The 26,651-nt window shown below is 48.6% G+C and overlaps 1 protein-coding gene across 2 annotated transcripts in view; it reads left to right on the top strand.

Moving 5' to 3' along the window:
- Positions 1-15,467: 15,467 nt before the first annotated feature.
- Positions 15,468-26,651, top strand: part of DGCR8 (DGCR8 microprocessor complex subunit) — a 40,397-nt gene continuing 29,213 nt past the window's right edge. For both annotated transcript variants that reach the window (XM_043971420.1, XM_043971412.1), the window contains exons 1-2: positions 15,468-15,656; positions 25,483-26,467. In XM_043971420.1, coding sequence (XP_043827355.1) covers positions 25,748-26,467 — 720 coding nt within the window. In that variant the 5' untranslated portion in view covers positions 15,468-15,656; positions 25,483-25,747. The remainder of the gene's footprint in view (positions 15,657-25,482; positions 26,468-26,651) is intronic.

Raw genomic sequence — 26,651 nt, 5'->3', positions numbered from 1 at the left:
ACACTAGCTGTGTGACCCTGGGCAAGTCACTTAACCCTCATTGCCCTGCAAAAAAAAAAAAAGAAGAAGAAGTTGTCCCTCTGTCAAACACAACACTGCAGGCAAAGGTCTGACCCCTTCACTTCCTCCTCCTCCTGTCATCTTCAGTATTGAGTTCAAACCCCACCTTCCACAAGAGATGGATGGACTAGTCTCCCCCCTCTCACTTTCCCCTAGCTAGCACCTAGCCTCCCATTTACACCGTCTATATCTCATAATATATAGTTGTTTGCTTGTGGTCTCCCCCATTAGATCCTGAGGGCAGGGCAAGGATTTGTATCCTCAGTGCTTAGCCCACAGTCTATGGATAATAATCACTTGTGGATTATCTTGGGGAATTCTCAATTCAGAAGTCCTAAAATCCTTCCAGAAAGTAATTCTTCCCACCTTGATCCTTAGGAGATAAAAGTTTAATCTGCATCAGTTGATGGGCAGTTCCTGGGCGACTTATGTTTAAGGTTTTTTTTGTTTGTTTTGTTTTTGGTGAGGCAATTGGGGTTAAGTGACTTGCCCAGAGTCACACTGCTAGTAAGTGTTAAGTGTCTGAACTCAGGTCCTCCTGACTCCAGGACTGGTGCTCTATCCACTATGCCACGTAGCTGCCCCAGAAACTACTTAATGTAAATGGATCTTTTCACATAATAATCTCAAATCCAGGAAGCAAGTTTGGGAATCTTTGGGAGGGGATAATTTATTTTGGAATTGACAAAGATTGCTTAGCCCCAGGCAATTCATTGGGGGGGGGATGTGGAGTAGGTGGTGGTGGTGGTGGTGGGATCCCTCAGTTCTCAGTAAATTGTCTTTATCACTAATAACTCCCAGGGACAAAGGGAGATACCTACCTAGCGGGTTTTACACAGCCTTCCAATGACCTTACAGAAGGGAAAAGGAATCTTCTTCCGGCAGGCTGTTCGGCCTCATCTAGGAAACGGAGTAACAGAGCAGGATGTCAGGTGATTGTGGGGCGGGGGATGTCACTGATTTGCTCCAGGGGGGGATGTTTTCTCTGCAGCTAATCCCATTGGAATATCAGGGCAGACAAAGGTGGCTTATCCTGCTGTTGAATAAAATGCTATCAGAGGGTTAGACTATTTCTGCAACCTATTTCTTTGACCTTGAGGGTTACTTTTTCTTTTGGGGGACCAAAGTCACACAGTTTTATTCATTTCTTCCACATTTAACTGACCAGGGCAGAGTAAATTAAGGTTATCTTCCTCTGAATGAGTGATCAGCACTTATTAAGTTATTATGGTGGGCCAAGCACCCCCCAAGCCTTCCCTTACCCCCAGGGATCTTTTTTTTTTTTTTGGTGAGGCAATTGGGGTTAAGTGATGTGAGGGAAAAATCCATCCTCTTCTCAATAATTCTCAGGAACTCAGTAGGAGGTGACAAAGGCTTTATTTTCTTCTCATGAGAAGGAGGCACCTTAGTGTGCAGCTAGTGGGTGCCCAGAAAGGGGACTTGCAAGGCCCTGTTTTATACCCTAGTCCCTAACGCAAATGGACCTTCCCCTTTTTCATCACTGGTCCGATTACTCCAGGGTTACAATCTACTCACAAAAACTAACTAACCGGGAAGCAGTATTCCCACCCCTCTTCCTTGTATGGACATGACTCAGGAGTGGACCTTATACTTCCTTATATGGACACAACTCTTGAGACCAGGGCTCCTTGAACCATGTGACCTTGCTAACCTGAGGGGGAGGAGGGGATCTGAGACCTTTGTCCTACAAACAGGTCAGGAGGAGTATGACTGAGTGTTATATGCACATTGAGAGGAGACAACTACCCATTTCTCACAAGTGACTTGCCCAGGGTCACACAGTCTGAGGCTGGATTTGAACTCAGGTCCTCCTGACTCCAGGGCCGGTGCTCTATCCACGGAGCCATCTAGCTGCCCCACCCCCAGGGATCTTAACTCACCAATACTCGAGGGGATTGGAGGCCAGGGAAAGTCCCTTTTGCCTCAGACAGCAGGCAATGTGCCCCCCCCCTCGCCCCCACGTGTCTCCTAGGGAGGACTCACAGTATGGGGAGGATTCTAGGGACACATGGCATTCCCAAGCAGGGGGACAAAGCAGAGTCTCTTTCTGTTCCTCCTCCTCCTCCTTCCACATTCTAGGCCTCTGCTGCCGCAGGATGCCAAGGACTGGTCACAGCCCAGCTGTCGGGGCTGCTTGTCTCCAGCTGCAGACAGATCATGAGTGAGGAGGGGGGAGGGTGCCGCCGGTCAAAGTCTAGGCTGGGTCAGATGTCCAGAGTTACATTCCCACTCAGATTCTGGGATGCAAGGCCTCAGCTGTTGGCTCTCACCCCCTTCTCTGGGCTAGTGACTGCAGACTTTGTTAATGCCCTAGCTCCAGGCTGTGCACCCCAGAACTGCCCGTGCTGGCCATGTCTTTGCAATTCCCCCCATGTCTGGTCCAGGGGGCCCACCATGCCCTGCTGTCAACCCACTCAGCTCTGGAACCTCTCAGAGCTGGGTCCACAAAGCCCAGTGTGCCCAGCCAGCCCAGACCTTAGACCATGCTTCATAACTCACATGACCACCCCATAATGCCCTTGCACCCAAGCCCGCTGCTATACAGATGTGGGAACATGTGACCTTGGTCCCAGTGAGAAAATGGGTAATTGTCTCTTCTCAATGTGCATATAACACTCAGTCATACTCCCCCTGACCTGTTTGTAGGACAAAGGTCTCAGATCCCCTCCTCCCCCTCAGGTTAGCAAGGTCACATGGTTCAAGGAGCCCTGGTCTCAATTAGGTCCTCTCCAGAGTTGTGTCCATATAAGGAAGTATAAGGGCCACTCCTGAGTCATGCCCATACAAGGAAGAGGGGTGGGAATACTGCTTTCCGATTAGCTAGTTTTTGTGGGTAGATTGTAACCCTTGAGTAATGGGACCAATGACAAAAAAGGGGAGGGTCCATTCGTGTTAGGGACTAGGTTTAAAACAGGGCCTGCGAGCCCCCTTTCTAGGCACCCACTAGCTGCACACTAGGGTGCCTCCTTCTCATGAGAAGAAAATAAAGAGCCTTTGTCACATCCCTGTTGAGTTCCTAAGAATTATTGAGAAGAGGATTGTTTTCCCTCACACCATCCAAAAAGTTTCCAAAATGCCCCTGCACCTCCATCCAATGATTGAGGAAATGTATGGAGGGTGTAGACCTGGCCTCCCAGGGCCTGGCAGGCTCAGTCTCCCCTTCTTGGTGGTGGAGGGAGGAGGGTCTCTTCTAATGCCATGGGCTGGAGCGCCCCCCCAAGCCGTGAGCCTCCCTTCCTTCCGGTTAGAGGTCAGTAACTGGCTATGTTCCACCTAACCATTTAGCATCCAGTAGCTTAAGCAAAGTCAGCTGGACTTCAAAGACTTAACAAGGCAGAGTACAAACATTTCTCCCAATGCCTTAGGGCACGCCCACCCCCTACCCCCAAGTCTCTGGTGAAGTCTGCCGGCTCCAACTTAGCTCAGTTCCTCCATAGTATTGTCCCCACCGGATTCATGTTCTAAAGGCATGTCCCCACCTCGCCAGGCCTTGTTTTAGCTTTTGCTAGGATAATTACAGACGTTCACTCTTTGCTCCTTGTTCCATCGAGCCTGGGGCAGCTGTAACACCAGCCTGAGACCGGCCCTTTGGAACATGGGATTACTGGGTCCTGGCTTGATGGCCTCTTCCCCGTACCTAGAACTGGAAAAGTCCCAACAACATGGCCAAGGACCATGGCCTCCGAGAGGAAGAAGACCCTAAGGCCATCCCCCTTTATAGCATGATTCCTTATGGAATGACTGGAGGAAAAGCAACAGCCTGCAAAGAGCTAACTGTTCTTTCTGTTTGTTTGTTTTTTGTTTTTGTTTTGGTGAGGCAATTGGGGGTAAGTGACTTGCCCAGGGTCACACAGCTAGTATGTGTCAAGTGTCTGAGGCTAGATTTGAACTCAGGTCCTCCTGAATCCAGGGCCAGTGCTCTATCCACTGCGCCACCTAGCTGCCCCAGCTGCTGACTGTTCTGATTCCTCCCTGTGACATGGCCGGCCAACCAGAAGCAACCCCAGAATGTCTCCACACGGGTCACCCTCCTGGAGGCAGCCCCCAAGTATCCTCCACGTGTAGAGGTGGTATCAACTAAGGAGACTCATGCATCTGAGCAGGTGCCAGATCCTCCTCCTTACATACATGCTGATTTTAGAAAACCTCACTGTAGATGCTATGGGCAGCCAGGTGGCACTGCAGTGGATAGAGTGCCAGCCCTGGAGTTCAGGAGGACCTGAGTTCAAATTCACCCTCAGACACTTACCAGTTGGGTGATCCTGATGTGGGATGGAATTAGGGTCAAATTGATTGTGAGTCATCCCAAAAGAATTACAAGACTCAGTGACTCAGTTTCCCAAGTTTTATTGCAATACTGTGGGTGACCACAGAGAGAGAACCAGAATAGTGGATAGGTATCTCTTAAATAAGGAAAGAAAAAATAGTTATCTTTATAATTGATTATCGGTCTCATTATAATAATCTCCACCTTAGGGAGGTATGGGGGGGAGGGCCTGTCCTAATTTGGAGTTCCTGGGGTCCTAAGCCAACCCCTGAAGTGGTACCTTTTTCCATGGAGGTGTGTTTTGGGGGTTTACAGGCCATAAGGTGAATCTGGGGACAAATTTGGCCTTTTCTGAGCATGTCTCTTTCTGATTCCCATGGCTAGTTTCAAAATATCTTCATTTATCATTTATTCTTAGTTTGGGTTTCTATAGGCTGTCAATGTATCATTGTTATAGTCTCAGGTCTTCATGGCCTCTCTCTCTCTGTTCCCATTATGGGTACTGATTTATGTGGGTAAGAGAACTTAGCATCTTGACTTGTAAGTTGTCCATTAACTGGGGTCTGAATCCCTTTTGGAGCTTATATCTGAATTAGAGCTTGGACCTTAGGTTTTTCTGTTAACCCCTTTTTTGCTTCCTACATCAACCCTGAGCATGTCATTTAACCTTATTTGCCTCAGTTTCCTCATCTGTAAAATGAGGAGTGGTCTCCATACACAGCTCCAGGCTAATTGGCTGGTCCATTGACTTATAGGCAGTAGACATAACTTCCAGAAGCCAATCAGACCTTTTAAACCTCAGAAAGGTGACCTCATGCACCCTCAACAGTCTATTCATGGGGCAGCTAGGTGGTGCAGTGGATAAAGCACCAACCCTGGATTCAGGAGGACCTGAGTTCAAATGTGGCCTCAGATACTTGACACTTACTAGCTGTGAGACCCTGGGCAAGTCACTTAACCCTCATTGCCCTGAAGAAAAAAAAAGTCTATTCATATGAAGTTCGGTTAATCCCAGCAATTGTCTGAAGAGAAGCCCACCCACCCACACAGAGATGCCTTCACACACAAGACATTCATACAATTATATGTGACCATTGTGGATTTTTGTGGATAAGGAATGTCTCAGGGGACAGCTAATCCTGGAGTCAGGAGGGACCTGAGTTTGAGTCCTACCTGGTCCCATGACTATGGGCGAGTCGTTTCATCTGATCCTCATCTATAAAATGGGCGCAATAATGCCTCTGGTACCTCCCATTGCGGGCTGCTATTAGGATCGTTATATTACTGCTAGGTGGGTTCTTGAAAACATTCCTCTTTCAAAGAATTACTCGCCCACACAATTCAATCAAAATTTTAGTAAAAGTTTTTATTATTTGGCACACAGAGGCATGGCTGGGAGAAGAAGCCTAGACTTTGACTCCCAGAGAGGCACAGGTTTATAGCATGTTCCTTAATCAGACAGCACAGGGGCAGCTAGGTAGTACAGTGGATAAAGCACTGGCCCTGGATTCAGGAGGACCTGAGTTCAAATCTGGCCTCAGACACTTGATACTAGCTGTGTGACTGTGGGCAAGTCACTTAACCCTCATTGCCCTGCCGAGAGAGAGAGAGAGAGAGAGAGAGAGAGAGAGAGAGAGAGAGAGAGAGAGAGAGAGAGAGAGAGAGAGAGAGAGAGAAATCAGACAGTCCATACAGGGGTGGTGGGAGAAGAGTAACTTCAACTCCCAGAACAAAGGAGAAGATGACAATTTTATAGAGGTGAGAAGGGGGTGGGGGGAGAGACCGAAGACTGAAAAGTTAAAGCAGTTTGAAAATGATTGATGTTAGCTACTTGGATATATGAATAACAAAAATTCCCCATTTCTAACTTGAGATTATTGTCACTCCCTGGTCCTAATCACACAGCAAACAGGACTGGCTCCAAAGGAAGCTCATGTTGGAGATTCAGGGAGCCCGGCTTTCTGCGCGGCTGCTTTATTATCTGTTTGAACAACCACTGCCTGGTTAATCCACTACTTTGCTTCTCCAAGGAAAGAGTCATCTCTACCTGACCCCAGCAAGCTGATCACCTGCATTTCTCCATGGTCATAGTGTCCCCTCAGGGCCAGAGCATCGCTAACTGGACCCAGGTCTGTCAAGCTGCTACTACAATAGGACTGACTTTCCCAATTCTTTCAGTTATACTGTATTTGGAAGTGAGTGGGGAGTAAGAACTTTGTGACGAGGCAGCTGAATGGGGCACCGGCCCTGGATTCAGGAGGACCTGGGTTCGGATCCAGCCTCAGACACTTGACACTTGCTGGCTGTGTGACCCTGGGCAAGTCACTTAACCCCAATTGCCTCACTAAAAAAAAAAAAAAAGAACTTTGTGACAATGACTAAGTGTTAGCCCACTTTCCCCAGGCACCAAGGAGATAGAGGGAGAGGTTTTGTACTTCTATTTTTGCAGTATCTTTTTGGTAAGTATCCCTCATTAAAGCTAAGAGATATTAATGGCTTAAATGACATTGGGGCACTAGTCACTGGATTAATCAAGCAAGGATCTTAAAGAGATACTTACTGTAACTGGCAATCGATGCTGAGGAGAACACACCAGAATTGGGGCTTGGAAGGAGCAACTGTTCAAGGACACCCCTAGGTCCCTGAGGGGAAGGGCTACATAGCCATTTCATTGAGACCTGCTTTACCAGTGCGTGTGTGTGTTGGGGGGGGGGAGGTGAAGGGTTGAGATAAGGCCCCCTAGAGCTTATAAAAGCTGCAAATGGATAATGAAACTGAGACTCATCCAAGGGAAGTGACTTGTCCAAGACCACATAGGCAGTAAGGGGCTAGAGCTAGTATTCAAACTCAAATCTTTAAAAATTTTTATCTGTCTTATTTTTACATGAACTTCATATGGAGAGAGACAGAGAAAGAGAAAGAGACAGCAGGAGAGGGAGACAGACAGTGAAAGAGGCTTAATAATGTGTCTGGTACCTCCTTTGCAGGCTGTTGTGAGGCTTATAGGAGAGATTATATTTATATATAAATATGCATCTATATGTACATATAGGTACATGTGCATATATACTTATATATACACATATACATCTCCATTGCCCATGCCCACCCACCCAGAGTCATCTTTTGTAATAAAGAGTGACAAACAATAGAGGAGGGAAACAGTGGTTCAGAAAAACTAGCCAATGCTCCCACCTAGTCTAATAGTCTATAAGCCACGTTCTGCGTCCATCATCGGCCACCTCTACAAAGAAGGGACGAAGGGATGTTTTTGCCAAACTTGGTCTGACTGAAAAGCGAATGGGTTTTCCACTACACCTCTTAATTTTCCCAGCTCCCCCTTCTTCATGCCTCCTCACCACTGTCCTCAGTGTCCCTGGCTTGGCCCCAGGGCAGGACTGTGGGCAGTGAGTCCTTGGGCTGAGGACACAGGACCTGGAGCATGAAGAAACCCCTTAGAACAAGCCCAGGATTTGAAGTCTGAGAATGGGTTTGAATTTGAGTTCTGTCACTGTGAATCTGTGTGAGCTGGGCCAATTCTCTGGACCTCTCCAGGACTCAGTTTCCTCCTGTGCACCTCAGTCTCCCCAGCTCCTCTAGAAATTCCAAGCCTCTCCTTTAACATGGGAGGCATGTCAAGGTCACATGCTTCTGTAAAATACCTCCCAACTGCCAGGATGCTGATGATCATCCCCATGAATTACGGACAAGTCTCTTGCACTTCTTGGGCCTGTTTCTTTATTAATTTTTTTTTTTTTTTTTGGTGAGGCAGTTGGGGTTAAGTGACTTGCCTAGGGTCACACAGCTAGTAAGTGTTAAGTATCTGAGGCTGGATTTGAACTCAGGTCCTCCTGACTCCAAGGCCAGTGCTCTATTCACTGCGCCACCTAGCTGCCCCGGGCCTGTTTCTTGACCTGTAAAATTCAAGGGTTGGACTCTGTGGCCTTTGAAGCCCCTTCCAGCCCCAAATTTCCTAGTCTCATAAGTCACTTGGGGAGCCCCAGACAAAGCTGAGCTGGAGCTCATGAGCTGGGCCAGGGCCATTTTATGAGGGTGGTGGTGGCCAGGGCTCTTATTTTCATTAGTTTGCAGACGAGGAAATGGAGGCTCAGAGAGTCTGTGACCTGTCCACTTCAGAGAGGGCCAGTGTGACCCACCCTGACACCGTGGCTTTGACTTGGGCCACTCTGAGATCTTCCAAGGCTTCTGGGCTCTCACTGACTTGGGCGTTCCCAACAACGGGACAGGTCATGATGCATCTGGGCCTGGCCATTTTGTGTGAGTGACCCTTTCGGTCTGCCCAGCTTACCAGAGACCTTCCTCATGTTCTCCTGGCATTCTGAGGATATCAGCAGAGTACTCAGTGCTTCGGTCCATCATCATTGCCTCATGAAGAACCATCTTTGTTGAGTTGCTAATGTCTTCCCCCCTTCCCCCATAACCCATAACCAGTACCTTATGTTCAATCAACAAGCCTTTATTAAGTGCCTACTATATAGGAGGTGCTGTGCTAAACTCTGGGGCTACAAAAAAAAAGAAACCCACCACTTCCGGAAGCTCCCAGGAAGCTCCCAGATACTTGAATGTGGACAAATCATCTTCTCTCCTTCACTACATAGAATGTAAGACCCTTGAGGGCAGGAACAATTTGCTTGTGTTTCTGTATCTTCAGCATCTAGCCTGGCCCCTGGTACACAGGAAGGGCTTAATCCATGCTCCTTGATGAATGAACGTCTTGCTTGTTTAGACCCTCTCTGCCTGAGATACTGGGATGGGGTTGGACCGTGATGTCATCAGGGTAAGGACCTCTAGGTTGGGGGGGGCGGTAGTGCAGATCAGCCACTGCTCTGTATCTGAGATGAAACTGTGTCCAAGGCAGGTCTTGAACCTACGACTCCAAGGCCATTTTCTAAGAGCTTTCTTCGTACTAGGGACTGTCTTAAGTGCTGGGTTCTATAAAGAAAGGCAAAAATGGTTCCTGCCTTCAAGGAGTTTACATTTTTGTTTTTGTTTTTTTCCCCCTGGTTCTTATTCTTTATTTTATTCTTTTTTTATTTAGAAATTTTATTTTCCCAAATTACAAGTAAAAACAAATTTTGACATCAATTTTTTTGAGTTTACATTTTAACAGAGGAGTCGACCTGTATATCATTCCATACATGCTGTGTACCAAGTAAAGATGGAAGGTGGCCTTAGAGGAGAAGGTGTTATCTGCTCCCAGGAAGAGGGAAAAGCCTCCTGCTGCATGTGGGGATCCAGCTGAGTCCTTAAAGGAAGTTGAGAGTCAAAGGTGAGAAGGGTGAGCCTTCAGGGCATGAGAGGTATCCAATGCAAAGGGCGAGGGGGGGGGGAGACAACAGTGAGTGGCCCAGCTTTCACAGCTATACATTAGGGGTCAAGGATTCTGTGAGGTGAAGGGTGGTACAGGGGAAGGAGTCTGGGATTTGGAGTCACATTGCTAACTGTGGGACCTTGGGCAAGCCCTTTCTCCTTGCTTGTTGAGCCTCAGTTTCTTTATCTGCAACATGAGGTCCTTGGACCAGATGACCATCCCAAAGGGCCAGCTATGGGTGGGATCTCTTTGCAGCTCTAAATATCTGGTCTTAGGTTAGTCCCTTGGAACTGGAGGCTGCTAGTGGTGAATCGAGGCCGGCTGGTGTGAATAGAGGCCAGCTTTCCCTTCCTCTCCTACACCGCCCCTCCCCTCCCCATCAGCCATGTCAGACGCTTTCCAGGGCAGATCCCTGTCCCTCTACAACCTTGTCCAGGGTCTCCCAGAGACAAAACAAAGAAATGTTTTAAAAAATCTGTGATCCTGCAGCCAAATTGGCAATGAGCTCCTCTAGGCTAGTCCTTGGACCAGAGACACACAGTCCCAGCCTGGAGCCTCCCTCCCAGCTTTCCCGCCTCTGCCGTGTCCCCTCGGCTAGGCCAGGTGCTGGAGGGGGGCCCTGTCCCCGTGCGCGTTGGACTAAGCCTCTGAGGCCTCTTCTGCCTTTGAGATTCCCGGCAGATCCCCCCCCCCCCCTTGGCCAGACTTATTTCATCAATGTAGGGAACTTCCAGGTGTGAGAACTCCCCCCACCAATGCCGATGCACATAGAGGACTCATCTTCAGTAACTTTCTTCCTTAAGAGAGTGGCTTAACCAAGATTGCTCAGCCCTAGGGGCCACAGGCAGAACTTGAACCCAGTTCCCCAGGACTCCCAGGTTGGCTTTCTACCCATTAAGGAGCCATGCCCCCGATTCCCCACCAGGAGAACACTCAGGAGAAAAGTGGGTCTCCTTGGGAAGGACTAGCCAGGGGACTCCCAGATGGAATGTGGCCCCTTCTCTTGCATTCTCTGGTGGGCTCATCCTTTGTAAAACACCTTGACGACTCATCTGTCCCTGCTTTTTTTTTTTTTAGTGAGGCAGTTGGGGTTAAGTGACTTGCCCAGGGTCACACAGCTAGTAAGTATCAAGTGTCTGACTCCAGGGCCGGTGCTCTATCCACTACACCACCTAGCTGCCCCCGTCCCTGCTTTTCTAAGGCTCACAGGGTTCAGAGCCGGAAGTAACCTCAGGAAGCTTCTGGTCTAGTCCTTGACTTGTTTAAAATTTTCTTTGATTGTTGCATTTCCCCATAGCTGGTTTCCTTGGCAGTCCTAAAGATGAGAATGACTGTTCTCTGTGGCTCTGAACAATTTTATCTTCCCCTTTAAGAAAACAGGAAGAGAAGAAGGACATGAGGGGAGAGGGCAAAGGAACAAACACACCTGCCTGGCTTTGACCCCATCCCTGAGATTTCTGAGCCCCTGACCTAGGCCCCACTCCTTTATCCAGCTGTAGGATCTAGAACCTCAGGTGCCCCTGTAGGAAACCCCGGTCTGAGGAGCCTCTGTGTGCGGGCAGCCGATCAGGAGACCCCACCTGACCCACCTAGACGCTGGCGGTGGGCGTGACACGCAGCATGAGTCCATTTTACAGATGGGGATTCGGGTTCTGAGGCTTAGGAAAGGTTACAGAGCAAGCAAACCGCAGGTTTTCTGACCTCAGGACCATGGATGGCTCTTTCTGCCCGGAAGCCGTGGGCTGGGCTTGGAACTTAGCTGCCTAGCTAAATCTCTTCTCGCCTCAGCCAATTTCCTTTAAAAAGCCGTCCTGGGGGGCAGCTAGGTGGCGCAGTGGATAAAGCACTGGCCCTGGATTCAGGAGGACCTGAGTTCAAAGCCAGCCTCAGACACTTGACACTTACTAGCTGTGTGACCCTGGGCAAGTCACTTAACCCTCATTGCCCTGCAAAAAAAAAAGAAAAAAAAAAGCCATCCTGGCCCAACCACTCTCTCTTCTCAGCTCTGGAGTCCATCACGTGCTTGAAAAAGCACAACCCAAGGTCACCACGGTCTCTTGCCAGATTCTTCTCCATCCTCATTGTTCACCTTCCTGCAGCCTCCGACCCTCTCTCTGAGCTGCTCTCTCCTGCATCCTCTTCTGTCTGTCTGCTCCTCAGCCTCCTTGGCTCCAGCCTCTCCTGACTGTGGAGACCCCTTCTAGGTGCTGCCCTTTCCTTGGATGCCATCTTACTGACTTGGTGAGCTCCTCGGCTCCCCCAGGTTCAGCTCTCATCTCTATGCAGGTGACTCCCAGATCTCTAGATCCAGCTCTAGCCTTTCTCCTGAGCTCAGTCCCCCCATCACCAACTGTCTTGTGCACATGTTGGACTGGGGCCAACCTGCCCTTCCTCCAAATTTCCCTGCTACTGTCGAGGAAACCACCAGTCTTTCCAACACCCAGGCTCACAACCTGGCTGCGTGGTTAGAAAGACGGGGGCAGGAGGAGGAGATGTCGTGGAAATGAAAGTGACATCCACCAGAGTGGATGCAGGGAATGAGGGGGCTGAGGATGAGACTGAGGTGGACAGTCTGGGAGACATGGGGAAGATATCAGTCGAAGGAAAGCTCAGGAAGGACTTGGTGGGAGGGAGAGAAGAGAAAGCTACTGAATTCCGTTCGGGGCATGTTGCATTCAAGATGCTTTCAGTAAATCCGGTGCAGAATGGGCGATTTGGGACCGGAGCTCAGGAGAGAGACCAAGACTCCTAGAAAGGGACTTGGGAGGCCATCTCTGCAGAGATGATAACTTAACTCATGGGGCTGATGAGGCCACCCTCGGGGAGCCTGTAGAGGAAGAGAAGAGGACCCAGGACACAGCAGCAAGAGACTTAGAAGTCAGCCTGGTGGGAGGAGGAGGGAGAGCAGAGTCAGGAGGACCCAGAGGGGAGAAAGTGATCAGCCACATCAGATGCTGCCAGAAGGTTAATGAAGCCCAATACTGAGAAAGGATTATCAGAGCTGACAATTAAGAGATATTGATGACTTTGAAGGAGCTGTTCCATTGTATGAGTAATGGGTAATTGTCTCCTCTCAATGTGGATATAACAGTCAGTCATACTCCCCTGACCTGTTTGTAGGACAAAGGTCTCAGATCCCCTCCTCCCCCCTCAGGTTAACAAGGTCACATGGTTCAAGGAGCCCTGGTCTCAATTAGGTCCTCTCCAGAGTTCTGTCCATATAAGGAAGTATAAGGTCCACTCCTGGGTTATGCCCATACAAGGAAGAGGGGTGGGAATACTGTGTTCCAATTAGCTAGTTTTTGCTTGTAGATTGTAACCCCGACCAGTGATGAAAAAGGGGAAGGTCCATTTGCGTTAGGGACCAGGGTATAAAACAGGGCCTGTGAGCCCCCTTTCTGGGCACCCATTTAGCTGCACACTAGGGTGCCTCTTCGAGAGAAGGAAATAAAAGAGCTTTTGTCATTTCGCTGCTGAGTTCCTAAGAATTATTGAGAAGAGGATGAATTTTTCCCTCACACATTGCCTCCTCTGTCCTCCCATGATCCTATGCAGGTTTGTCCAGCGTTCCAGACGCTTTGCTCTAGGGCTGTGGATAGAGGAAAATACAGCTTTATTTTCCCCCTGACCTTTGGTTTCCTTTCTACATCTAGATATTTTATTAATTTAAAGATGACATTCAGAGAAATGGTCGTCCACAGGCCTTGCCAGATGTTGGTGAGTTTGGGAATGTCTGTCCCAAGCATGGGAAGACTTTCCCTGGTGGAACAGGCAGATGAGAACAGCTTGTGCCAGTGGCCACAAAGGTGGCTGAAGCAGGCACTGGGGGGCATTTAGAGGTTGGTCAAACATGGAAGACGTAAGGAGGTCTGCATCCCGAACCATCACCAGTCGTCCTGACTCATCTTGTCACTGGACTCCCACGACTAGAAGAGAGAAGGGGGTCAGTGCCTTCATGAAGCTCAGCAGCACTTCCATCCAATTCACACAAAAGTTATGACATCCCCCTGTGCTGTCATTGGCCCTCTTTGAAAGGAAGGATGGACAAAAGGAAGCCTGCCTAGGCCCTGGAGCCAAGGCCAGGGGGCACAGGTGTGGGGCAGCTCCACAATCCCCTTTACCAGGCTTCAGAAGACCTGTTCGAGGGGCTCCCAGGGATGCAGGATGGAGGATGAGGCTGGAGTTCCCCTAGTCCCACTCCCACTCCCAGGGTCACTGGACTTCTTGGAAATGGTCGTACCCCCTCCATACAGCGCATCACCAGCTTCCCTTTTTCTTCTGATCTGGGCAGTATAAGGATGATTATACCCATTCCACAGAGGAGGGAACCTGGGCTTAAGAAGGGACACGACTTGTCCAGGGTGACAATTATGGCTAGAGCAGCAAGCGGGGTGGAGGCCCTGCTTCACTAGGGCCTCGAACTCTGGCTATGTTTGCCTGTTGGTTCAAGTGAAATATGGGAAAGTTAGTGGTGAGGGAAGAAAAAGGGGATGGCAAGAGAGGGGAGGAGGGGGTTAGAAAAGGGAATTTTCCTACTCAAAACAGAGAGGGTTCCAGTCAGAAAAGTAGATGCAATGCAATTCACCACCTGTGTCTAGACTTAGTTTCCCCACCTATGAAATGGGGGTGAAAACCGCAGAGAGGAGAAAACAGGCCCCCAGAAGGTAAGGGACTTGCCCGAGGTCACTTGGCTCCTGAACGGCCAAGGTGAACGTTCAGACTCAGGGTCTCTGACTTCCAGCCCAGGGCTTCTCACTAGGAGCCTGGGCCTCCCTCCCTCCCTTCCCCTCTCCCCTCTTCCTTCCCCAGGTCCTGCTTCCTCTTGCTCCCTTTCCTTCTCCTCCCCTCCCTGTTCCTGTATCTCTGTGTCTCTCCTGACACAGCCCTATCACCCCCCCTCCTCAGATAACCTGATGCCCCACCCTCACCTTGAGGGGTAGGTGTGTGTGTGTGTGGGGGGGTCACCCTTCTGATGCTGCTGGTTTGGTCCTTTGCAGCCCCAAACTCTTGAGCTCGAGCAGTGCCCAGCCTCCCATGGAGGTTGGATGGCAGGGAAGGGAAGGGAATGAGCATATAAGAAGCACCGACGGTATGCCAGACACTGTGCCAAGAGTTTTACAAAAAAGTGGGTGCTAGGATCTCAGGAAACTGAGGCAGCAGGGTTAAATGATTTGTCCAGAGCTTCGGCTGGCATCTGAGACCCAAATGAGCCACCCAAGTCATCAGGTCATTTTACAGAGGCGGAAACTGAAGCCCAGAGTGGTCAAATGACTTGCCCAGGGTCACCCCGAAAGTGTCAGCATTTGAAGTCCAGTCCCTCTCCCCCACTAAGCAGCTTCTTCACTTTCTTCCCATTCTTTTCATCATTCCCTCTTTTTTCGTCTTTTTCCTTCTTTTTCGTTCTCCTTCCTTCCCCTTTGTAACTTTCCCCCCCTTTTTTCCTTCTCTTCCGTTCCCCCTTCTCCTCCCTCCTCTCCCTTTTTTCGTCTCTTCCTCCCATCTTTTTAGCCCATCCCCCTCCTCCTCCACGCGTCCTCCTCCCTTCCCCTCCCCCTCCCCTTTTCCCTCTCCTCAACCTCTCCTCCTCCCGCCCAACGGTTTACCAGCCCCCCCCCAACCCGGCCCTGGCCCCGCCCCCTCTGCAGCAAACCCGCGCCCGGCTCCCCCACGGTCCTATTGGCCGCGCGGCCTGCCACGTCTCCGAAGAGACCAATGAGGGGCGGCGGCGCGCGACGGCGGCGCGCGATTGGCGGGCTCGGCCCTGGGGGTCCGGTGCGTCTCCCCGGAGGCTCCAGCGCGCTCCGCCTCAGCCTGGCTGGCGGTTTAAAGATGGCGGCGGCAGCGCTCGTGCCCCGCGTTCCCTGACGGACGGACGGACGGAAGGGCGGAAGGACGGAAGGACGGGAAGGCGGACGGGCTGATAAGCGGAAGGAGCGAGGCGGCCGCGTCAGCGGGAGCGGAGCGGCTCATGCCCAGGTGGGCGGCGAGAGCGGCGAGAGCGGCGCCCGAGGCCGGGGCGGGGAGGGGCCGGAGCGCGAGCCGGGGAGCCGAGGGGGGAGCCGGGGAAGGGGGAGGGGTGGCCGCGAGCCCCGAGGGGAAGGGGGAGGAGTGGCCGCGCCCCGGAGCCCCGCGGCCCTCCCCCCACTGCGGGAGCGGGGGGGGGAGGGGGGGCAATGAATGGTGGCTCCGCGGGGGACTCCGGACCCGCCTAGGGCATCCTTTGTGTGCCCCCAACTTCCCGGACCCCCCCTCCTCGGAGCTCCCCTCTCTTCACTGTCCGCCCTGCCTTCATCAGCTCCCTCCCCCCTGGGGTGCCCCCTCCTCCCCCGGGGCGCCCCTCCCCCTGGGGTGCCCCCCATATTCCTCTCCGGCCTGCCTTGTCGACCCTCCCCTTTCCTCCCTGGGACCCCCTCCCCTCTGCGACCTGCGTCCGTCCCCCTCCCCTTCCCCCCTTCTCCCCCTCCGCGTCGCCCCTCCCCCCTTTGGCGGCCCCTCCCCGCCCCTCGCACCCCCCCTTCTTTGCCGGGAGGTCCCTGCCTGGACTCCGATGTCAATTTCTCCGGCCCAGTCTCTGGGCCTGGTGCGGTCCTGGCCCCGCGCCGCGGGAGGCCCCCGGGCCGGGCCGGGCCGGGCGTGGGCAGTCAGGAGAGCAGCCGGCCGCGGCCCGGATCGGGGGTCCCGGAGCCCCGCACGCCGCGGCCGGCGCTGCCGCGGAGGAGCAAGTTCTCGGGCTCAAACTTTGCCCGTCTGTAAGGAGGAGCGGGACGCGGGCATCCCGGAGGAGCCTCCGGAGGAGGAAGGGGATTGGCCCAGACTCCGGCCCCCTCCGCGGGAGACCTTGGCCTTTTGTCCGCCTCCTTCCCTGCCTGTCTCCCCGTTAGACGGTCTGGACTGTGAGGCGGCTTCTCGGAGGCTGGGACGGGCATTGGTAGCCCCGGCTCCTGGCACAGCTCCTGGCTCAGGATGGGTGCTGCTGCATCCCGGCTCTGTTGGCTGCTTGACCAAACATCTGGGGCAGCTTTCTCACTGTCAGTCATTCTTTATTTTGCTTTCCTTCCACGTCGCCTAAGACCGAGGGCCAAAAAGCCCTGTCCTGGAAGTCGATGTCTGGATTCTGAAGTGAGCAAGGAGAGGGGCAGCTAGGTGGCGCAGTGGACAAAGCACCGGCCCTGGATTCAGGAGGACCCGAGTTCAAATCCGACCTCAGACACTTGACACTTAGTAGCTGGGCGACCCTGGGCAGGTCTCTTAACCCTCATTACCCCGCCAAAAAAAAACCATTCACAGATGAAGTGAGCAAGGCTCCATCTCGGGTCTGTGTCCTCATCTGTAAAAAAGAGACATTTTAACACTTTCCCCATAGAATCCTTGAGAAATATGTTGTGCACACGTCAACCCTGTATCTTATAGAGGAGAAAACATGAAGTTCATGTGATTTGCCCATGCCTAATATAGCAGTGAGTGGTAGACCTTGGATTATCATAATCAGTAAAAACTTATTAAGCACCTACTATGTGCCAGACTCTTTGTTAAGCACTGAGGATACAGAAAGAGGCAGTAGACAGTCCCTGCCCTCAAAGAGTTCACAATCTAATGGGGTGGACAACGAGCAGATAGATATGCACAAAACACTACAGGAGGGAAGGCACTGGAATTAAGTTAGGTTGGGGAAGCCTCCTTGGAGAAAGCGGGCAGGGAGGTCAGTGTTCCCAACTTGGGCAACGGCCAGAGAGAATGCCCAGAGCTGAGAGATGGGAAGGTCTTGTTTGTGGAACAGCCAGGAAGGCCAGTGTTCCCTGGATCAAAGTGTATGGCCTGGGGAGGAAGGGGTAAGAAGACTGGAAAAGTAGGAGGGGCTAGTTTATGGAAAGGATTTGAATGCAAGTAGAGAATTTTGTATTTGCTCCTGGAGGCAGTAGGGGACCACTGGAGTTGATCCAGGAGAGCCTGATGTGGTCAGATCCGCACTGGAGAACTATTGGGAGTGGACTGGGGTACGGGGAGACTTTGGGCAGTGAAGGTGATGAGTGTCCAGACCAGGGTTGGGGCAGTGTCAGAAGAGAGGGGGGGTGTATTTAAGACGGGCTGCAGAGGTGACATCATCAAGTCTTGGTCCTTTTATGAGAGTAAGAGACAATGAATTCTGAATGACTCCTAGGTTGAGGAGCGTGTGGAAGGATGATGGTGTTACCCTCTGTAGTTGGAGATAAGAGATTGGAGGTCTGCAGACATGTTGGCAGGATAGGTGGAATCATCGGTCCAGAGATGGTCATTAAATTCATGGGAGTGGAGATCACCCAGTGAGGTAGAGGCAGGTCCAGGACAGAACCCTGGGCAATACATGGAGTCAGAGGTTGTGATCTGGGCAAGGATCATCCAGTAAAGGAGACCAAAAGCATGTTCAGATTCGTAGAAGAACCATGAGAGGTGTCCTGAGAGGAGAGTCTTCGGTGGTGTCACAGGCTGCAGAGAAGTCGACAATGAGGATGAGAAGAGGCTACTGGGCTTGGCAGCTGAGAGAACAGTGGTAACTTTGGAGAGCAGTTTCAGTGGCATGCTAAGGTCGGAAGCTGGATTGTAGGAGGTTACAAAGGAGTAAGAGGAGAGAGTGGAAGCACCTATAGTAGACTGCCTTTTAGAGGTGTTTAGCTACAAGGACAGAAGAAGAGCCTGTGTTGTTTGTACCACACTCTACTTCTCCAGTGGTGTTTTAACAATGATATCCAAAATTGCAGTGCCAATGTTAATTGATAACATTGGGTTTGTTTTAATTAAGTTTCCAGTATTGGTTTGTTCTGCTATATGCACATCTAGGTTAGGGATCAGGGTTTTAGCACCAAGTTTTTTGATATTCTTGCTTCTACAAAAGAAAGAATACTTGTTTGTTTGGTTTTTGTTTTCTGAGTTCCTTTGATGGAAGCTGTGTGTGTCTAATAGGGGAAGGCCTGTTGCACAGACCAAAGAATTAAGATTGTTTCTGACAGGCTAAGCAGAATAATAAAGACCTCTTGCCCCAGCGAGACCCTAGTCAAACTTCATTTTAAAGTCATCAAAGCGCATGTTCTTATAGTCTCGTGGGTAGGGTACTCTCACACAGGTTTGATGTTGGTGCCTTTTGGCATTTGTCTTGAGCTGCTGTTTGGTTTGGATTGGTTTTGCCTGGTTGAATGAACAAGGGGCCATTTGGTCATTCCCACATAGATACTGCCCTGTGTGGGTGGTAATAGATATGTATAAGCTAGTTTTCCTCATATCTGTAGTGATGGAGAACAGCAGTTGTAAAACCATGGCTTTGTAAAGAGTGTTATGTGTTGATTTAAGTTACTGAAGCCTACAGTTTGTATTGTTTGTGTTGTTAGGCTTAGAGAAGGTGTGATTGAAGAGAATGGTAAAGGGAGAGAGGTCTGATGTGTTCATCTATGAGAAATCTCATTTAGAATAACAAATATTTTCAAATCACTGATATGAATAGGGGTGTTTTGTATTTTCTAAATCTCACGTTGGTGCTGATGAGGTGTTGCTTTCACAGATGTATCACTTGGCCCAGGTAGGAGGATTCAGGTAGTTCAGAACTCTTCTGCTTGATTCATATCTTGGAAAAGATCTGTGTACTGATACAGAACTACAGCCCCTGAAATAGGCTTTTTTGAGTTGCCCATGGGGAAAAAAGCCATCACTGCCTGCCTGATAGCTGACCTGGCGATAAGCCTCCCCCACACATACTTAGGGAGGGTTGTGAATTACTTGGTACAAACAATAATTTTGATGGCTTCATTTTGTGTCAGCAGTGAGCTTGCCACTGCTTCTCCTGACACTAAGCTGACTCAGAAAAAAGCTGGTCTTGATCAGATGAAACTGGATTGAACTGGTTTCTCACTCTTGAGTTAGTTCTGTCAGTTGAGTGCTGTATTTCATGCCATACACATGTTTTTCATTTCTCTCTTCATGTTTTTAATTCTGTGGTTTTTAAAGAAAGGTTACCCTGGAAACATGTAACAACTGTAGCTCTTAAAGAGTACACTTCTATGACTGTAAGAGATATTGCAGCAGCTGTTGGTGTGGGAAAGGCAAGCATTTCAAGAATCATTCAAAGCCACGATGAAACAAGATCATTCTAGTACAGTTGAAAAGATAAAACAATGCTAAAAACTGACATTGCTGTAAAACTGATTTCAGAAAACAAGCAAAGGACCTTTCTAGGGACTGGGCTATGTATATTAATGCTGCTTCTACACTGTGGCTCTGGCATTGCTTTCTTGAAGTTAGAAGAACATCAAGAAGACCAGTATAAAGAACTGTTAACCAAGGAGAAAATGTTTTTCTTAGGAAAGACAATACAAAGACTGGAGTACTGATGACTAGAAAAAAAAGGTAATTTTGACCAGTAATTGGAAAAAGAGAGATTTTCACTGTGATAAAACTCCCTTTTTTCATTCAGGGTTGTGCCAAAAACCAATGTCAAAAGAAGTCCAGGTGAGACTTAAAATCTAATCGGTCTCACCAAACTGTATTATATCCACTGATATTTTCTTTTGCTTCCAGGGAGCCTAGAGATCTCTGTCCCCATGGAAGTAATGTTAATTTCAAATCTGTGTGTCAATATCCTTTTGAGAAGCAAAATATATCCAGGATATTCTGAAATGGAGATGGAACCACTTCAACGTGATCTTGAACCAAGCCAAACATTACATTTATATAACACTTACTGTGTTCTTAAAAGTTCCAAAGCACTTTTTACAAATATTACCTCATTTGATCCTCGGGTATTGTTATGATTCTCATTTTACAGACGAGGAGACTGAGGCAGACAACTTAAGTGACTTGCCCCAGATCACATAGCTAGTATGGCTGGATCTGAAGTGCTCTTCCTGACTCCAGGACCAGTGCTATAGCCTATGTCACCTTGCTGCCTACTTAAGAATTGTATCCAGGAGGTAGAGGCAGATGTATTTCATTGGCCTGAAAGCTCACCTGGTTCAAATCCCATTGACCACCTATAGGCAACACTCATAAAAAAATGGACTTTGGGTCAAGTGTTCCAGAAACTGTGCTAACCCCTGGGGATACAGAGAAAGGCCACACACAGTCCCTGCCCCCAAGGAGCTCCCAATCTATAATAGAGGAGCCAACAGGTAAACAACTATGGGCACAAGCTACAGACAGGCTCTGTTGGAGGAAATCCACAGAGGGAAGGGACTAGTATAAGAGAAAACTGGGAAAGGCTTCTCATAGAAGATGGGATTTTAGTTGGAATTTGAAGGAAGCCAGGAGGTGGGGGGGTAGAGAAAGAATTTGGGCATGAAAGACAGCCAGCATCACTGGCAAAGACTGGAAAGGTGGGAGAAGACCACTCTGAATGCCAAAGAAGATGATCCTGGAGGTGTTACAGAGCCACTGGAGAAGATGAATTTGAGACTTTGTGGCCAGCAGACTCAGAGCAGCTATTTCAGTATTCTAGGCATGTCAGGGAGCATGTTAAGGAGATGTCGGGAAGGTAAAATCAGCACCCTTGGCAATAGAGTGGAGATTAGGGATGAAACTGAATCCCTAGGTTATAAATACAGGTCATGGGGAGGATGTTGGCGAAGATTATCCTGAGGAATAATGGAAAATTTAGGAAGAGGGAAGGGTTTGGCAGGAAAGACAAATGAGTCAGTCCAATTTGGGACTTGTCAAGTTTTAGAGATCTATAGGAGAAGCCATTGTGAAATGCCCAAGAGGCAGTTGGAGACCCAAGTCAGGAGATCAGGACTAGACAGATCAGTTTGAGAATCACCAGCATAGAGATCAGTACTTGGAAGCTGATGAGATCACCAAGCGATAATCTAGAGAGAGAATGGAATAGGGCCCAGGACAGAGCCTGGAGGACACCCACAGTGCTAAGAGTGAGACTGGCTGAAGCTCCAACAAAGGAGACTTGGGAAGAGACCCCAACTAGGTGGGAGGGAGTGTGGTGTCAAGGAGTGAGCAGTGAGGAGCTTTGCAGGGAGCAGTTTCAGTTGTGAGGTCAGAATCTAGAATATAGAGAATTAAGAGTAAGAAGAAAGGAAAGGAAGTAGAGACATCGAATGCAGATGACCTTTTTTAAGTCGAGTTGAATTTTAAGATGTTTTTAAGCTATCTACCTGGGGACATTCATTAGGCATTTGCAGATGGAAGTCTGGAGGTTAGGACCGCATAAGTAGATGTGAGAATCATCAGATTTTTAAGATATGGATACACACTTATGCACATAGAGAACCATTACAGATTGCAGATCACAGCAAAACAAGGATATTGTTATTAAGTCTTTGTTAAATGTAAAGCTTGTAAGCCAGTGCATTATATTTTGTCCCAATCTCTTTGTGGTCTCTATTGGAAGTCTCTCTAGGTTGGTCTGTTCCCTGGGATGCTCTTCAAGAACCCAGGGTCATTAGATGTGGAGGTAATGAGACTGTAGGTTACCTGGGCTTCTGTGACCTTGCCATTTCCTCGTAGAACCCGCATCTTTCTTCTCCAGACTCCTAACCTCATCTCCACTTCACCTCTCCTTCAGTTCCCAGCAGTGTGGCTTACCACCTGATCACTCACCCGAAATTGCTTTTCCAAAGTACTTGGGGTTTCTTAACAGCCACTGCAGAGGACCCTGGATTTAGAGCTGGGATCTAATGGCTTTTTTATCTGCACCCCTTTTCCCTTGACCACCGACTCTTTCTGGATCCAACTGCTGGGTTTTTATGAGACTCGTGATTGCTTCGTCTTCCTGCTTGTTGAATCCCCGTGGGTGTCTCCCAGCCCTTTTCTCTTTTTATGCTTTCTGGCTTGGTGATCTCAAGCTCCTATGGATTCAGTGATCACTTTACCAATGGCCCCTAGATTTGTATCCCCAGCTCCTAAGATCCAGCCTCACATCAGTGTTTGCCTATTGGACATTTCCCTCCAGATGACTCTTGGCATCTTCTACTCACCACCTCTAAAACAAAATTCATTATCTGGCCAGACTCACTTCTCTTCTAAACTTCCTTATTTGTGTGGTGGATGCCTCACTGGAGATAGCTGTCCTAGGAGCCTGGGAATACCTCTAGAGCCATCTGGCAAGCAGCAACCCCCATAGAGATGCAGCTTATGAAGGTGCCACAGCCGACCTCAGCAGCCACCAAGGACTGATGACCGATCTGGGAGAGAAGGTTCTTGGCTGTGGCATGGGAACAGATCCAGCTTTATCAGTGGAAATGCTCCTCAGGACTGCAGGGCCTTTCCCTCCAACTGCAGCTGAAGCCTGTGGCCTCTCTAGATTGGTGATGAGCCCCCTGAGAGCAGGGACAGTGTTTTTGTGTCCCTAGCTCCCAGGGTAGCACTTTGTGCTTATATTCACCTCATCCATTCTGAGCTCAGGGCCATTCTGAACTTTTCCTTTTCCCTGTATATCCAATTAGTAGTCAATTCTTGGTTTATTCTCCCTCCTAGTACCCTAGTTCATGCCTTCACCTTTTCTCTTGCCTGATTGCTCTTTCTGCCTTCAAATCTCTCCTGTCCTCACATTACTGCCAAAGAGTCTGATGTCACTCTGCTTGTAACTTCCCCTGGACTCTAGGATGAAAAATAAATTCCCATTTGGCAGTTAGCCCTTCCCTGGCTAGTTTGAGCCCACCTTTTCTTTTCTTTTTTTAATCATTAAAGGATTTTATTATTTTCTAGTTACGTATAAAGATAGTTTTCAACATTTCCATAAGATTTTTAATTCCAAATTTTTCTCCTTCCCTCCCCAAGACAGAAAGCAGTCTAATATAGGTTATATATGTACAATCATTAAACAGATTTCTGCATTAGTCATGTTGTGAAAGAAGAATCAGAACAAAAGAGAAAAACCTCAAAAAAGTAGAAACAGTGGTTCAATCTGCATTCAGATCCCACAGTTCTTTCTCTGGATGTGGAGAGCACTTTCCAACATGAGTCCTTTGGAATTGCCCTGGATCATTGCATTGCCGAGAAGAGCCAAGTCTGTCACAGTTGATAATCACACAGTGTTACTGTGTACAGTGTTCTCCTGGTTCTGCTCCCCCCACTCAGCATCAGTCCAGGTTTTCCTGAAATCTGCCTTGAGCCCACCTTTTCAGGCTTGACCCTCTCCTTGAATGCACAAGGCCCAGTCCACCTTACTGTTTCTGACACAGGATGTTCTAGGTAGGCCTTGAATAGACTACCTCCTCAGCCCCTTCTCATAGAACCTCTGGCTTCTTTGACAACTCGGCTGATAGTGAAGTGCCATGTCTTACATGAGACCTTTCCTGATTGTCCCCCAGTCTGTGCCTCTCCCCATTACCTTGTATGTACTTTGTGCATATCCTTTATTTACATGGGTACGTGTTTCTCCCTCATCCTCCCCAGGAAGTTCCTTGAGGGCAGAGGACTCTATCTCCAGTGCCTGGCACATAGTAGGCACTTTATTCTCATTGTGTATGCCTGTTTCTGTAGACTGTACCAAGTTCACTGGAAACTGAGGAGTGAGAGAATGGGTCTGGGGCAGCAACATTTCCCCCCTGGTTGGCTATCTAGAGGAAAGTGCCTACCACCTGTGTCAGTAGCATATCTTTATTTGGTTGCTCTGTGACTGTTTTGAATACAGTGGTACAAATAGTGGGGAAATAGAGAAGGTACAGTACCTGCTCTTGAGCTCCCCCTTAAATTGAAGCCAACAACCTCATTTCATATTCCTGTTCATGACTTTTTATAGAAGTGCTTCTTCATAATTCTTAGATACGCTCACAGTTCTGTCAGGTTGAACACATGTACTTAATGGCTGCTATGAGTCCAGCTCCTTGCTAGGTGTTGGTGGGTAGTACAAAGGCTTTATAGTGGTCCAAATATAAATTCTGGCTTGCGTAAAACACAAGTTTGGTGTGGGGTTGCAGCTGTTTTTCTGTATGAGTATGTTCTTGTGTGTAGGAGAGCTTATTTTGAGAGCATAGCCTGTATTCAGATTAACTTGGGTGACTGTCCCTTGCCCTCAAGAAGCTTGAAGTCTGGCCAGTAATACACACATGAGCAGTTATGATTTAAGTTAGCAAGACAAGCAGCAATGGGATTAAATGTATGGGGGGGGGCGATCATCATGTATGAAATGGTAATTGTGCTCATTTTTTAAGTCCTCCAGGTGACACTATTTAGTAACTGCCATCCGGGTGAGTCAGCATAATAGGTCTGTCAATGTACCTTATTGAAACTAAAAGGCTTGGCTTGTCAATATAACAAATCCAAAATTTATGTTAACCTGGAAAGAATGGATTGTGACTCAAAATTATTTTGTAGTATTATCCTAGGGAAATGTGAATTATGACTTGAAACTGCTCTGCTACTATCTATCTGCATTAAGCTATGGGAGTGTTTAATAATTTATTTTCTCTTTCCTCCTCTAAAGTATTCTAAGGCAACCTAAAACCAGTGTAGTAGAAATCAATTCTGTGTCTTGTGAGTAAGAAACAAAATAATTGTAATTTTGGACTTTGGCTGTAACCTGTGTACTGGAGAAAGAAGGGGGGGGGGCGGCACACTTGCTAAAAATGATGACCTTCAGTAACACCAAATGGTGTGAGCATTTCCATGTTCCCAGAAAGAAGAGTATTAGAAGAGCTGGTAAGAGAAGCTGCAAATGGGGGCTGTTGGTTGATTCCTTAAGAGAACAGCTTGGCCAGGGAAGAGGTTCAAATGCAAATCACCTTCGTCCGCAGACAGTACATTCCCAGTAGGATCGTTGGCTCTGTAGTGTTCCTTTTTGCTAAATATTTCAGCAAATTGGTGACGTTTTTTAACAATTTCTTTGCAGGTTGAAAGAAGAAAAGGAACTTGACTGAAGAGCACTCCCTCCGCCTGTCTTCAGCTGTTTAAGCTGAATGCATTGTGATTTCCAATAATTGAGACAGTGATTCTAAAAGCTGTCTACATTAATGAAAAGAACAATGTAGTCAGCTTAGCTAAGTCATCAGTGTTGCCTATTGACTAACTCGATGGATTTTTGCATGTTAGGAGAATAGATTGATATAACTAAGTTTTGGGTCTTTTAAAGTGGTCATTTTAAGAGTATTTAAGAGATGGATACATTGGAAAGCATAGCTCCTCTCCAACAAGAGTTGACAAGAGAATTGATTGTGGAAAACCACCTTTATCTCCCGCCACTGCCTCCTAGCGAAGAGCCTCCACCACCTCCCCTGCAAACGTCCAGTGACGCAGACGTAATGGACGTTGGCTCTGGTGGTGCTGGACAGTCAGATACCCCTGCTGGGGACATGTACGCCCACTTCGGACCCCAGCTTCTCACCAAAGGATCTGCTCCCTACAAGAGCCGTCTCTGCATAGACCCAGACAACTGCGACTTAAGCCCAAGAACAGCTCGCCATGCCCCTTTAGTTAGAAAATTCATCCCAGATCTTAGGTTGCTTAAGGACGTCAAGATTAGCGTAAGCTTTACAGAAAGCTGCAAAAGCAAAGACAGAAAGGTTCTTTATACTGGAGCTGAGCCAGACGATAAGGCCGAGGCAGCTTTTAGTATAAATGATGTCAAAGGAGATTTTCATGTGTGTCCTTTTGATGGTAGTCATGGGAACATAGTAGGAGTAGTGGGTGAAAGTGTAGACAAGAGGGACGAGGAAAATGAGATTGATCAGGAAAAGAGAGTGGAGTATGCAGTGCTGGATGAGTTAGAAGATTTTACTGACAATATGGAGATAGAGGAAGAAACAGGAGGGTTCACAGCTAAAGCAATTTCCCAACGAGATAAAGTGGATGAAGACACCTTGAATTTCTCCTATGAGGTATGTCTAATTACTTTTCTGGCTATTAGAGAACTCTGAAAAAAGTCATTTAGGGATTGCAGCTATCTTTTAGAAGCCAGTGTTGCAGAGGAAATCAAGATTTTCCTACTCTGCACGGTAGAATGCTTTTATTTTGGTAAAGAGAAAAATAGAGGAAGGATTAAAGTTTTATCAACTCATAGAA

The sequence above is a fragment of the Dromiciops gliroides genome, chromosome 1 (genome assembly GCF_019393635.1).
Source record: "Dromiciops gliroides isolate mDroGli1 chromosome 1, mDroGli1.pri, whole genome shotgun sequence".
In the NCBI taxonomy this organism is placed as follows: domain Eukaryota; kingdom Metazoa; phylum Chordata; class Mammalia; order Microbiotheria; family Microbiotheriidae; genus Dromiciops; species Dromiciops gliroides.
The sequence above is the reverse complement of the archived record's forward strand: the minus strand, read 5'-3'. Positions and strand labels throughout refer to the sequence as shown.